The 14,787-nt window shown below is 43.4% G+C and overlaps 1 protein-coding gene across 13 annotated transcripts in view; it reads right to left on the reverse strand.

The window, feature by feature from the left end:
* Window positions 1–14,787, reverse strand: part of LOC139280710 (suppressor of tumorigenicity 7 protein homolog) — a 210,304-nt gene that overhangs the window by 37,187 nt on the left and 158,330 nt on the right. For 11 of the 13 annotated variants that reach the window (XM_070900337.1, XM_070900335.1, XM_070900345.1 and 8 more), the window contains 3 exons: window positions 14,017–14,144; window positions 9,689–9,764; window positions 2,140–2,294 (listed from right to left, as the gene is read on the reverse strand). In XM_070900337.1, the coding sequence (XP_070756438.1) occupies window positions 2,140–2,294; window positions 9,689–9,764; window positions 14,017–14,144 (359 nt within the window). The remainder of the gene's footprint in view (window positions 1–2,139; window positions 2,295–9,688; window positions 9,765–14,016; window positions 14,145–14,787) is intronic. The other 2 variants (XM_070900338.1, XM_070900334.1) reach the window with 1 other exon arrangement.

Here is a 14,787-nt window from a genome sequence, read left to right on the forward strand (position 1 = left end):
ATATGATTGGATTTGGAACTCGCTGGTGAAATGACTTCTAGAAAATATGTTCTCATGAGCTGTTGTGAAAATACATATTTATAAAAAGTAAAATAAATACATGACATGCTGTGGAGGGAAATGAAGTAGGACATTATTTCCACAAGCGAGTTATGCTCTGACTTGTGGTGATAATATATTTACTGCTGTCTCCCTGCAGATTCAATTTAGAATACCCCAATGGTCTTACATTAACACAAAGACTATTTAATTGGGAAGCTTTATTTATTTAGTTTTAAATGGGTTATTACAAACACAGCGGGTGCTTTAATAGTCCACATTATGTCATCTGTTTCTCACCTTTCTGAAGGAATGACCAATAGCTTCCTTACAAATCTCCTAAATGAAGATTAAATGAACATGGCTATCTCAGGCCAAGATACTATTGGATACAGCTGCAGAATTGATAGGGGTAGTTAGCTCTGAGATTCAATGTATTGAAGCATTTCTTTAATGAAAAATTTCTTACATTTGTTCAGGTTCAACCCTATCGACTAAACCACTTTACATGGAGAAACATTCTATAGTATAAGCCTAGATTGCTATCCAGCCCAAAATGGAGAATATCAATGTTTCAAACCATGCCCCAATAAAGTTTCAACAAGACCCATCACCTCTCCCACCCTTTAAAACAACCCAATAAACAGGAAAATAAATGGTGCTCCACTCTATCCCTTGAAAGATTTAGTGTCCCCCAATAATAGTCCCCCTACATTTTCTGATCCCAAGAGGGGCAGTTGGATTTTGATGAAATATATATAAGGAAGTTTCTTCTTCTCAGTGAAGGAGCTCCACATGCCAGGTCTTATTTCAAGCGACTTCCTCATTCCGTCCCAGATTTGCTGGTGGAGTCTCACTCTCCTCCAATTCGAAAATGCCAGTCTCTCCAAATTCATATTTTTCAAGGAGCTCCATTCACCCAAAGGGAGTACAGTATCTTTTTAAAGTTTTCTTTGACTTGTATACAGAAAAATAGCCACTCTGCCTTCTTCAACTCTGTACAGCAGCTGACTGGGCAGTAAGTAATACACCTGCAAGCTTCTGAACTTCAAATGGTCAGCAGTGTGACTGGGAAAGTATTTTTAAATAAAAATTTTTACCCAATTTTTCTTTGCCCATTGCCGGCATCCTCCTGGCACTCACACCTCTGCTGCCAGGCGAGTGGGCACACAGTCTGCTTCACGATCACTAACAATACTCCCGGGTAGTCACTGAGGCGTGACTTATATTTCGTATTTTCTCCCCCCACCCCACCCCACCCCCCCCACATAGTGACACCTATCGCCCCTCCCCCACACAGTGACCTCTAACCCCCACCCTCCCCCACATAGTGACCGCTAACCTCCACCCTCCCCCACAGTGACCTCTATTCCCCCCTCTCCCACATAGTGACCTCTATTCCCCCTCCCCCACATAGTGACCTCTATCCCCCTCCCCCACATTGTGACCCCTATCCCCCTCCCCCACAGTGACCTCTATACCCCCCAGTGACCTCTATCCCCCCTCCCCACATAGTGACCTCTATTCCCCCTCCCCCACATTGTGACCCCTATCCCCCTCCCCCAGTGACCTCTATCCCCCCCCTCCCCACAGTGACCTCTATCCTCCCTCCCCCACATAGTGACCCCTATCCCCCTCCCCCACATAGTAACCTCTATACCCCCCAGTGACCTCTATCCCTCCTCCCCACATAGTGACCTCTATCCCCCCTCCCCCATAGTGACCCCTATCCCCCTCCCCACAGTGACCTCTATACCCCCCAGTGACCTCTATCCCCCCTCCCCACATAGTGACCTCTATCCCCCTCCCCCATAGTGACCTCTATTTCCCCCCCTCACATAGTGACCTCTATCCCCACTCCCCCACATAATTACCTCTATCCCTCCCCCTCACATAATAACTCCTATACCCCCTCCCCCACACCTTGACCTCTATTCCCCCCCTCCCCCACATAGTGACCTCTATTCCCTCCTCCCCCTCCCCACATAGTGACCTCTATCCAACACCTCCAAGAAATGAAGAAAACACAAGTGAAGCAAACTAGAAATGAGATAGCTGGTCACCATAATGGGCGGTTTTAACTCGCTGCGGAGTACTTACTGTGCTGTGCTTCATACTGCGCTCCGTGATGCTGCAGTTGTTGACTCCGTCTATAACAAATCTCCCCTGCTTTAAGTGCCTGCTTAAAAAGTCTTTCTGCTTCTACAATAGTAGTGGCCTCCTCTTCGGCCAAAAGAATGTAGGCAGTGGCACACCTGCAAAAAGATACATACCTGATTACACTTGGCCTCACTTGAAGCTATTACACTGATAAAGTTATAAAATAACATCCACAGGTAGATTTTCTTTCCTTAAATTAGTGCCTCGGTTAATAATTGCATGCCCACTTCTCTGCATCTAATAGTGTGCTGCACTTCCCACATGCACTGAACACCATAGCAGATAATCCAGTGAAGGTTCAGTGGCGTGTTATCTAAAAGACTGTAATCATCCAAGTGAAAAGATGGTGATATCATTTATTGTAAATAAGAAATGCAGAAATTATGCAAATTGGTGCCATAATGACATAATTGTGTCACCAACTATGTGAGCGCTTAAATTTGCTTTTAATTTCATGTGGACCAAAATCCACCAGGTTCGATTCCTGAGTTAGTTGATATCAAAATGGAGTAGTTGGCAAACTAGAAATAGCCTCAATGCCCCCCGGATGCAGAGGGGAAGGAAATAAAATGAGGTACGATTCCCATTCCCAATGACTAATCTGTCCCACTGTTGGAAAATACTAAAACTCTACGTGACAATCGGGTACTGGCAGGATCGCAGGCGGCTGAAATGCCCCGCATGCTAGCATACCTTGCCGACATTCACTGTCTGTGTCCTCACATAAAAAATGGCTACTTGTCCAAAGTATTGAGAACTATCTCAACATTCATGGAACTGTAGTCCGAGCAAGGGTCAGCGGCTTTGTGAAAGGAGCAGGAAAAACATTAAGATACCACAGTATTTAACAAACTTTTCATTTTAGGCCTGAGATTTCGAAAGACTGCAAATGTCTGAAAGTTCACTGATTGATTTGAGGAAAGCTTTTCCTCAGTGTGGTGACCTGACGTTAGTTGGGACCCTGAAAGGATTCCATTCGGATTGGTTAGATTTGTGACTGAAACGTAAAGCTGTCTATTGCAATAAAAGAACAGATTTCAGAATCTGAATCCAGTTTGGTATCTGAACCAATCAAGTTTACCCAGATTGATATTTGAACCAATCAAGTTTACCCATCTTTGCTTGTAACTGCAGGTTGATAAAAGTTATTGTATAATATTCAGCAATGGTTGTTTTTAAATTAGGTTAAAGTTGTAACTAAATCATGAAAACAAAAAGGAGACAAAAGCAAAAGACAGAAAGGAGATGAGGAAAAGTGGAGGGCAGAGAAACCCAAGACAAAAAACAAAAAGGGTCACTGTACAGCAAAATTCTCAAAGGACAAAGGGTGTTAAAAAAACAAGCCTGAAGGCTTTGTGTCTTAATGCAAGGAGTATCCGTAATAAGGTGGATGAATTAACTGTGCAAATAGATGTTAATAAATATGATGTGATTGGGATTACGGAGACGTGGCTCCAGGATTATCAGGGCTGGGAACGCAACATCCAGGGGTATTCAACATTCAGGAAGGATAGAATAAAAGGAAAAGGAGGTGGGGTAGCATTGCTGGTTAAAGAGGAGATTAATGCAATAGTTAGAATGGACATTAGCTTGGATGATGTGGAATCTATATGGGTAGAGCTGCAGAACACAAAAGGGCAAAAAATGTTAGTGGGAGTTGTGTACAGACCTCCAAATAGTAGTAGTGATGTTGGGGAGGGCATCAAACAGGAAATTAGGGGTCCATGCAATAAGGGTGCAGCAGTTATAATGGGTGACTTTAATATGCACATAGATTGGGCTAACCAAACTGGAAGCAATACGGTGGAGGAGGATTTCCTGGAGTGCATAAGGGATGGTTTTCGAGACCAATATGTCAAGGAACCAACCAGGGGGGAGGCCATCTTAGACTGGGTGTTGTGTAATGAGAGAGGATTAATTAGCAATCCCGTTGTGCGAGGCCCCTTGGGGAAGAGTGACCATAATATGGTAGAATTCTGCATTAGGATGGAGAATGAAACAGTTAATTCAGAGACTATGGTCCAGAACTTAAAGAAGGGTAACTTTGAAGGTATGAGGCGTGAATTGGCTAGGATTGATTGGCGAATGATACTTAAGGGGTTGACTGTGGATTGGCAATGGCAGACATTTAGAGACCGCATGGATAAACTACAACATTTGTACATTCCTGTCTGTCGTAAAAATAAAAAAAGGGAAGGTGGCTCAACCGTGGCTATCAAGGGAAATCAGGGATAGTATTAAAGCCAAGGAAGTGGCATACAAATTGGCCAGAAATAGCAGTGAACCTGGAGACTGGGAGAAATTTAGAACTCAGCAGAGGAGGACAAAGGGTTTGATTAGGGCAGGGAAAATGGAGTACGAGAAGAAGCTTGCAGGGAACATTAAGACGGACTGCAAAAGTTTCTATAGATATGTAAAGAGAAAAAGGTTAGTAAAGACAAATGTAGGTCCCCTGCAGTCAGAATCAGGGGAAGTGATAACGGGGAACAAAGAAATGGCGGACCAATTGAACAAATACTTCGGTTCGGTATTCACTAAGGAGGACACAAACAACCATCCGGATATAAGAGGGGTCAGAGGGTCTAGTAAGGAGGAGGAACTGAGGGAAATCCTTATTAGTCGGGAAATTGTGTTGGGGAAATTGATGGGATTGAAGGCCGATAAATCCCCAGGGCCTGATGGACTGCATCCCAGAGTACTTAAGGAGGTGGCCTTGGAAATAGCGGATGCAGTGACAGTCATTTTCCAACATTCCATTGACTCTGGATCAGTTCCTATCGAGTGGAACCAATGTAACCCCACTTTTTAAAAAAGGAGGGAGAGAGAAAACAGGGAATTATAGACCGGTCAGCCTGATATCGGTAGTGGGTAAGATGATGGAATCAATTATTAAGGATGTCATAGCAGCGCATTTGGAAAGAGTGACATGATAGGTCCAAGTCAGCATGGATTTGTGAAAGGGAAATCATGCTTGACAAAGAATTTTTTGAGGATGTTTCCAGTAGAGTGGACAAGGGAGAACCAGTTGATGTGGTATATTTGGACTTTCAGAAGGCTTTCGACAAGGTCCCACACAAGAGATTAATGTGCAAAGTTAAAGCACATGGGATTGGGGGTAGTGTGCTGACATGGATTGAGAACTGGTTGTCAGACAGGAAGCAAAGAGTAGGAGTAAATGGGGACTTTTCAGAATGGCAGGCGGTGACTAGTGGGGTACCGCAAGGTTCTGTGTTGGGGCCCCAGCTGTTTACATTGTACATTAATGATTTAGACGAGGGGATTAAATGTAGTATCTCCAAATTTGCGGATGACACTAAGTTAGGTGGCAGAGTGAGCTGCGAGGAGGATGCTATGAGGCTGCAGAGCGACTTGGATAGATTAGGTGAGTGGGCAAATGCATGGCAGATGAAGTATAATGTGGATAAATGTGAGGTTATCCACTTTGGTGGTAAAAACAGAGAGACAGACTATTATCTGAATGGTGACAGATTAGGAAAAGGGGAGATGCAACGAGACCTGGGTGTCATGGTACATCAGTCATTGAAGGTTGGCATGCAAGTACAGCAGGCGGTTAAGAAAGCAAATGGCATGTTGGCCTTCATAGCGAGGGGATTTGAGTACAGGGGCAGGGAGGTGTTGCTACAGTTGTACAGGGCATTGGTGAGGCCACACCTGGAGTATTGTGTACAGTTTTGATCTCCTAACCTAAGGAAGGACATTCTTGCTATTGAGGGAGTGCAGCGAAGGTTCACCAGACTGATTCCCGGGATGGCGGGACTGACCTATCAAGAAAGACTGGATCAACTGGGCTTGTATTCACTGGAGTTCAGAAGAATGAGAGGGGATCTCATAGAAACGTTTAAAATTCTGATGGGTTTAGACAGGTTAGATGCAGGAAGAATGTTCCCAATGTTGGAGAAGTCCAGAACCAGGGGTCACAGTCTAAGGATAAGGGGTAAGCCATTTAAGACCGAGATGAGGAGGAACTTCTTCACCCAGAGAGTGGTGAACCTGTGGAATTCTCTACCACAGAAAGTTGTTGAGGCCAATTCACTAAATATATTCAAAAAGGAGTTAGATGTAGTCCTTATTACTAAGGGGATCAAGGGGTTATGGTGAGAAAGCAGGAATGGGGTACTGAAGTTGCATGTTCAGCCATGAACTCATTGAATGACGGTGCAGGCTAGAAGGGCCGAATGGCCTACTCCTGCACCTATTTTCTATGTTTCTATGAACATAATTCTTTATAAATGGGTTTAGAATTTCACTACAACCTGCTCACAGAGGAAATCTTCCCCGTGCAGGCCCATTTCTAAACTGCTCCTCTTGTATCCTGCAAGGCTCGCATTAAACATACACTGATGGATAATGAATAAATCTACACACATCATGTACAGCACAAATCTAAGGGCTCAATTTTCCCCAATGATTTGCGCCGTTTATTTGGAGCAGGCTGCTCTTTTTGGCCTGTTTTTAAAAAAAACACTGTTTCCCCGATCAATTTGCATCAGTGTAACTCAGTAAGTTATGATTTTTTTAGGTAAGTTTATTTTCAGCCAAAGGGGGCGTAACCAGCCACCCGTGCCAATTCTGGCCATTTAAGCAAGTTTGGCCAGCTGAGAGTTACTCCAGTTCTTCTTAGGTCAGCGTATGTAACCTCTGCAGAAAAACCTTCTGGAGAGTTAAGGAAATCGGCGCAGAAAAGTGCAGCAGATGCCCGGACGGCAATAGCAGCAGGAGAGGTGAGAGAGGGGAAGGCGGGGGGGAGAGGGGAAGGAGGGGGGGGTGGGGGAGGGGAGGGGAGGGAAGCCTTTCGGTATAGTTATGTGTGGGGGCTGGGAGGGAGGAGGCCATTTGGCCTGGGGTAGGAGTGGGGGAGCAGACCGGGAGGCCACACGGCCTGGGCTAGGGGTGGGGTAGCAGACCGGGAGGCCACACGGCCTGGGCTAGGGGTGGGGTAGCAGACTGGGAGGCCACTCAGCCTGGGCTGGCGGGGGGCGGGGAGCGGACCGAGAGGCCACTCGGGGTCAGGGTCAGGCGGGGGAGCGGGAGGCAGGGGGAAGCAGACTGGGTGGCCCTTCAGCCTGGGATTAGAGCAGGGATCGGCTCCGGCATCGGCGGGGGGGGGGGGGGGAGGGGGGGGAGGGAACAATTTAATAATTGGAGGTAAGTTGCTGCAATGTATTTTAATGTGTTTTTAAGTTGCTGCAATGTATTCGAATGTGTTTTTAAGTTGCTGCACTGTATTTTAATGTGTTGCGAGCTGGCTGTATCTTTCACTTTGCAGCCTCAGCCCGCATTGTGTCCCTGGTTACCGTGGCAACCTGATCTTTTTGGCGCAGATCAAGGCGCCACCCTCAAATCTAAAGGACAGGTTAGGCTGCGTCAAAATGAAGAAATCCAACGAGGAAATTTAAGAACAATTTTTTTTGCGTACTTGGGTCCCAAAAAAACGGGCATAACTCTTCAAGTACGTCAAGAAAAAGCTTTGGGGAAAATTGAGCCCCATGCTTTAGGCTGGGTACATTGCAAATTTAAATGTTTAATATGTCCTGCATAGGCAAAGCAGAATCACAGCACAAGGGAGAAGTACATTCCACATGGGTAAGAGAGGTGGCAGTGAGTTGCAGTGCAGTGATTCAATTAAAACTCTCTGAACAATGGCTGAACCCCCAAGAATGACGTTTTTTTAATGCAATTATTTATTCTCAGGTTGTAGGCAATGCTGCATTTATTATCCAACCCTGGCTATTCTGAGAAAGTTACAGAGGGCACTTCAGAAAGCATGATGTATTGTAGGATTGGAGTCATATGTAGACTAGACTGGGCATAGATTACAGATTACCTTTCTGAAGGACATTGGTTGGATTTTTAGGGTTTTTTGTGGTCATTTTTTTCTGGTGCCAGCCCACAAATCATCAGATTTTATTGAATTCACTTCACAACCTGCCAGGGTGGGATTTGAACTCATGATTTGTGAGTTGTTAGTCCTGTAACATAACCGTGAGGCTACAATACCCCGACACTGCACCATACTGCTTAATTACTCACTGCCACTCTTTACAATATCTTCTATAATTGAATTTATTGGGAACATTTGTAACGCGCTTAGAAAGCGAATACGCTGAGTGTGACAGAGGCATTGTGATGTGGATAAAGGGTAATGAAGATGGCAGTGAAGATGATATATAGTACCATGTGACTAATTTTGTTTCCTGCAAAATATGACAAATATTCAGGATCTAAGACCATTCTTTTGAGTTACTACTCAAGGACCTGACAACTAGCTCCTTTTTCCAAGTCACAGACCGAAGAGATCAGAAAGGAGTAAGTTCTATTGAACATAAAAATATTAGGTCTAAGTTTGCTAAATGCCTGGGTGGGTAGCATCACAGCTAGAAAATGTGCGAACATCAGGCTGCTGAGACTCAGGCCGACTCAAGGCTAGATTTCCTACTTGGCGTTATTTTAACTCCAATCGGAAAATACAGGCTTCATTATACAGGCTCACACTTGAATGGTAACTTGAGTCATTTTAGTGGGGAAAATGATCTACTAAGCCATTTACCAGCTACCTGTAGAATGTTTGACCCTGGAATAAAACAGAATACAGGATCTCAGCAATGTTAAGAAATTTCATCTTGAAATACAAAGTGGAATAATATTCAACAGTAGGGCTGTGTCAACTGCCAACTGCTTTAGCCAATGAATGTTTGAGTGATTATTGAAACAATTAATCAAACAGGGGTCATAAAAATATTAACTCCTGTTAAATGTGCACACAGGGACATGTTGATGTCATGCCGAACAAGCTGTAGTTGGCTGTTAGTTTTTTATATATACACGTTGATGAGCAGCTAAGAAGCCAAACACTGAAACCTTTCTGTTACTGCAATGATGTCAGAAGTCTTCTGCGGAACAGGGTCTGAGTGAATTAAACGCGAGTGCCAGATTGTACAACTCTCAGACCAGCTGGTGTGATGCCAAGGCAAATAAAGTGAAATGGAGGATAAGGACACCCAGGAGTGATTAAGAGGCAGCCATTTATTTGAGTAATTCAGATAATGTCACAAATCACAAGAGCACAGCTCGAGCAGTTTATAACCACCTTTTGAACTCAGATCACAGCCTTGAAATCACTCCCAGGTAACTTTTAAGAACATACATTGTGAAGTTTATTCCATTTTGGGTCCTTCTTTTTGCTTGCAGCGGCTGTAGCAGTGGACGCCAATGGTAAAATACCCTGGGTGAAAAGTGGACAGTGGTCTGGTCAGAGCACAGCGGAAACTAGAAAACTGTACAAAAAATGATCATACTACATCAGCATTAAAATGAGTGTCCATCCTTACGGCATGTGTAAAATATATAATGCTACAAAAGGGCGGAGTGCAGAAATACCCGGTAAAAAGGACAACAAATCACTGGAATGGATGAAGAAAACCTTAATGTAAAAAGGGACTTGAATGCACAATACCAAAAAGTCACTCACTCATTTAATTCTAAGGCTTCATGTGCTGCTGAAATTCTTGCTTGCGGGTTCCTTTCTCGCCAAGCTTTCTGCATTACTGTTCAAACAAAATAAGAGCATCTGTTTTTATATAAGATTAATGACCTAGATGGCACATGTCACTGGGATTTGAAAGCTCACCTACCCTTTCCCTGGCACTAATCTACAAACAAATTCCAACTGAGATTCATCCAACGTGGCACTGACCCATTTTCATTGTGTGAAATCTGGTAAAGGTTCAGTTTTAGTAGCACTCCTCTGAATGAAAAAATAGGTGATAATGCAGACTGCAGCAAAACTCTAAAATAACAATCTCTCATGAAAAATAAACACATGTTAACCTCAAGATTAGCTTCACTTCCCTGGTTACAGCATTTCACTGAATCCAGCCACCCGGTGATGAGATAAACCAGCAGCTGTAACTAGGCTGCATCTTCATGAAGAAGACACTGCCTTGTAGGGCAGCAATTTGGAAGCGAGTACGGTCACTTTCAAAAGGTTTTATGAACCTGATCCCATTAGACAGAAATGGTTTCCACATATATTTTAGGCCATTTAGATATGTGCTGTCCTCAAAAAATATGACAAATACAAGCCAATTAGCACCCTATCAGCTTACTCCCAATTGTCAATAAAGTGATGGAAGGAGTCATCAACAACGCACCTGCTCACCAATGCTCAGTTTAAGTTCCACCAGAACCACTTGGTTACAGACCTCATTACAGATTTGGGCCAGACATGAACACAAGAACTGGACTCTGGAGGTGAGGAGAGAGTGACTGCTTTTGACATCAGGGCAGCTTTCGACCAAATGTTGCTCCAAGGAGCCCTACTCAAACTAAAGTCAAGGAGGATTGGGGGAAATCTCTCCAGTGGCTGGCACCATACCTGGCACAAAGGAAGATGGTGTGGCTGTTAGAGGCCAATCATCTCAGCCTCAAGACACTGCTGCAAAAGTTCTTCAGGGCAGTTTCCTAGGCCCAACTATCTTCAGCTGCTTCATCAATGACCTTCCCTCCATCATAAGGTCAGTACGGTTCACTGATGGTTGCACAGTGTTCAGCTCCATTTGCAATGCCTCAGATGATGAAGCAGTCCGTGCCTGAATATGGCAAGATTTGGACAATATCCAGGGTGATAAGTGGTAAGCAACATTTATGCCTCATAAGTGCCAGGGACTAACCATCTCCAACAAGAGAGTCTTACAACCTCCCCATGACATTCAATGGCATTACCATTGAGACCTCCACCGTCAACATTCTGAGGGACACCATTGATCAAAAACTCAAATGCACTAGCTGCACAATTGCCATCACTATTAGAACAGGTTGAGGTTGGGTATTATTTGCTGAGTGACTCACTTCCTGACTCCCAAAAGCCTCTCTATCACCTACAAGATATAACTAAGGAGTGTGATGGCATACTCTCCATTTGCTTGGATGGGTGCAGCTACAACAACACTCAAAAACGTCGACACCATGCAGGACAAAGCAGTCCACTTGGTCGGCACCTTATTCACTAGGATAAATATGCAGCAACGACGTACCCTTCCTGCAGTGTTTATTATAGGATGCACTGCAGCAACTCGCCAAGACTTCTTCAGCAGCACCTCCCATACCTGCAATCTTCGCCACTTGAGTGGACAAGGGTAGCAGGCAACGATCCTGCTAAACTGTGCGGCTGCGCAGCGGTCTGGAGGATCTGCGCAGGCCACTCACTGGCTTTTACATTGAAGAAACAGCGTATGCACTGTTGAGTTGTGAGTGACTTAGTCAGTCACGTGATGTTCACAAGACTCAATAAAACCCCAGCCAGTTGGGTTCAGGGGATCCACGATGAAGCAGGTGGTTCTGAACCTGGTGGATGAACTGGTAATGTGCAGTGTGATTGTTAAACCTTTGCTAATAAACCAACTAGTTCTTAATAGCAAAGTGTTGCTATAAATTCTTAAGTAAAGAACCCATGAAGCAAATACATTACATGCGCGAACATTTGAATGGGCCGTGCAGCCAGTTAAAGGGCCCGCACAGGGAAAAAAAATTAGAGGGAACTTTGGTAGAAGGGTATGAAAACACCATCACCTCCAAGCTACATACCATCCTGACTTGGGCGTATAGCAGACCATTCCTTTATCATTGCTGGGTCAAAATCTTGGAACTCCCTACCTAACAGCATTGTGGGAGCACCTTCACCCCTCAGACAGTAAAGGTTCAAGACGAAAGCCCACCACCAACTTCGCAGGGACAATTCAGAATGGGCAATAAATGTTGGCCTTGCCCGTGACACCCGTTTCCTGAGAATGAATTAATAAAAAATGTCCTCACAAAGAGAATTCCAGTGTACTGCCACTAACAAATGCCAGAAACATATAATGAACTCATAAATATTTATTTAGCAATGCAAATTGATGCTGCATGCTGCTGAATAAACTAGCAGCTTTAATGTAGGGATACAGCTCAATAGAATCCAGCCCTGTAGTTTCAATGTGGAGGTTACTTACCATCTGGTAGCTTTTCCCATTTTCATATCTCTGAGCCTCTTTCAATTTTTACAAGTAGTTTAACTTAGGTACAAGCAGTATTAAAAAAACATAAATTACTTCACATCCAGATGTCAGGGTTAGAAGGAGGTTACATTCTGCTAACACCAGTGTATATGGAATGAATAATCTGATTTTCAAAAGTTGATGGCGACTTGTGGAATTTTTCTGCTTTTGTAAACCTCAAATCCTGCTGTGTGAAATGTTCCTTTTTAAAAATCTGGGAGGGAAGTATTTACTTAACTGCATTTATTATCACCCATGATTACAAACTGCACGGGTAAGATAGAGAAAAGTTCTGACAGATATATAACTACTGATATTTATGAATTTATAATCTAATTATCAGAAAGCACACAAGATGGACCGGCATTTCAATAAATACACTATTTTTTCAGAGACATCACATAGCAAAACAAGATCACCATCAGTCACAAATAAGGAGGAGGAAGATTTTGCTGTAGTTTTAAGAGAATTAAGACATTCAGAGAATGATTTACTTGCACATACTGTAGTACAATTCTATTTGATTTCCAAGGTCTTGGGGACAGTATCTTTAGAGGGCTTGATTCTGTGATATCAGAACACACTATTACCCAACATTCTACCTTAGATTAGTTTCATTGCCCAGTAGTGTATCATTATGCACCCAAGTTCTCTTGTACGAAAATTAACCTCCTGATATACTGACCGATTACAAAGTTAACTACTCAAAACAAACTGGAGAAAGAAAGAGGAATTCTGTTGAAAGAAGGAAAACTTTTGTTTCACTTTGCAGTGTTAATTGTCACTATGAATTTGATTAATATTGAAATCATCCTCATCGTCATCATAGGCAATCCCTCGGAATCGAGGAAGACTTGCTTCCACTCTTAGCATGAGTTCTTAGGTGGCTGTACAGTCCAATACGAGAACCACAGTCTTTGTCACAGGTGGGACAGACAATGGTTGAAGGGAAGGGTGGGCGGGGAGCCTGGTTTGCCGCACGCTCCTTCCACTGCCTGCGCTTGTTTTCTGCATGCTCTTGGCAACGAGACTCGAGGAGCTCAGCGCCCTCCCGGATGCACTTCCTCCACTTAGGGCGGTCTTTGGCCAGGGACTCCCAGGTGTCAGTGGGGATGACGCAATGGCAACTTGGTAAATGCACAGACTAGAATGGCACTGAGCCATGCAGAACAGTAACAGGGTAGGTTTGCTGCCAAGTGTACGCTGAGTAACTGTTCTCACCTGCGGTGGCATAACTGGCCTAAACATCTCCCAACAAGGAAAGGGGAAGAACTGATGTGTCAAGGGTTTCCACTCAAGATCAAGATCCAATCTCCTGCAGGAAAGTGCGGATGTGTAGACATCAGGATAGGACAGAAACGGGCTTGGCTGCGATCCCCCACAGTTGAATAGCCTGCTGACTCTACTCGCATATTAAGAATGAATTTGGGCAAGGTCCCACGGGGAGCTCAGAGCCCATGGAACTGTAACCCAAAACAAGTCAGCATCTCTAGCGGATAAAATAAATATTGGAAAAACAGAGGGAGAAAACAAATTAAAATTATTTTAAAACACAGAGATGCTCCTACTTTTAAAATTCGAGGGTGTAGTGCATACTCAAGCTTAATGGAGTGAAAAGTAAGATTAATTTGCAATGCCTGAAAAGAAACCACATAAAATTATGAGGGGTTTTAGAAAATGAATTTGATTTTTGAATTACAAGTCAGACGGACTAACAATAAATAAATAAAGCAATATTCACAAATATCTGAATTCTAGATCTTACAGTCCTTCTTACTCGCGTCTGCAGGCCGTAAGTGGTCGGTCTCACACGTGAAGAAGGTCTGATGATCTTGTGCAGAAAGATTCATGTCATAATATGTCAGTGGTTCTCTTCCTGTTACCCATGTATACCTTCAAAAGAATGAAACAGATTAAAAGAGAACAATGAACAGAACATACTATATGCTACAATCAGGATTAGTTGAATACTGACAATCCTCACAATTGTGCTTCCACTTCCAGATCGAAAGAACAGAAAGTGCCTCAATCAATAATGTAAAAAGGTGATTATTGGAAATTCTGTCGCTTCCGGAAACAAACTTGAAGATTAATCATAGAAAGTGTAAAAAAAAGCACTTGGCCCAAAAATGAAAGCTCAATTATTCTCCTATCTCTTGAAGAATAAAAGCCTAATATTCTATAATGCCGTAGCAACAGAAAATAATCGATGCAGGAGACAAGTCAAATGCTTAATCGCACAATTCTTTCCTGTGGACTAAAAAAATAAATATTTGTCAAGTCAGTATCACACTCCTGGAACATAGTTATTGCACACATTTTGGGCCCAAGTTTCGGCCTCAGTTGCTCCTGATTTTTTGGAGCAACTGGTGTAGAACGGAGCATCTTAGAAATTCAAATTCTCGGCATTTAGTTTGCTCCAGTTCTAGTCAGTTAGAACAGTTTCACTTTGGAACAGAATTTTTTTTTTCAAAAGGGGGCATGTCCGACCACTTACACCTGTTTTCAAAGTTTCGACAGTGAAAACTTACTCCAA

This window comes from Pristiophorus japonicus, chromosome 15 (assembly GCF_044704955.1).
Source record: "Pristiophorus japonicus isolate sPriJap1 chromosome 15, sPriJap1.hap1, whole genome shotgun sequence".
NCBI classification, from domain to species: Eukaryota; Metazoa; Chordata; class Chondrichthyes; family Pristiophoridae; genus Pristiophorus; species Pristiophorus japonicus.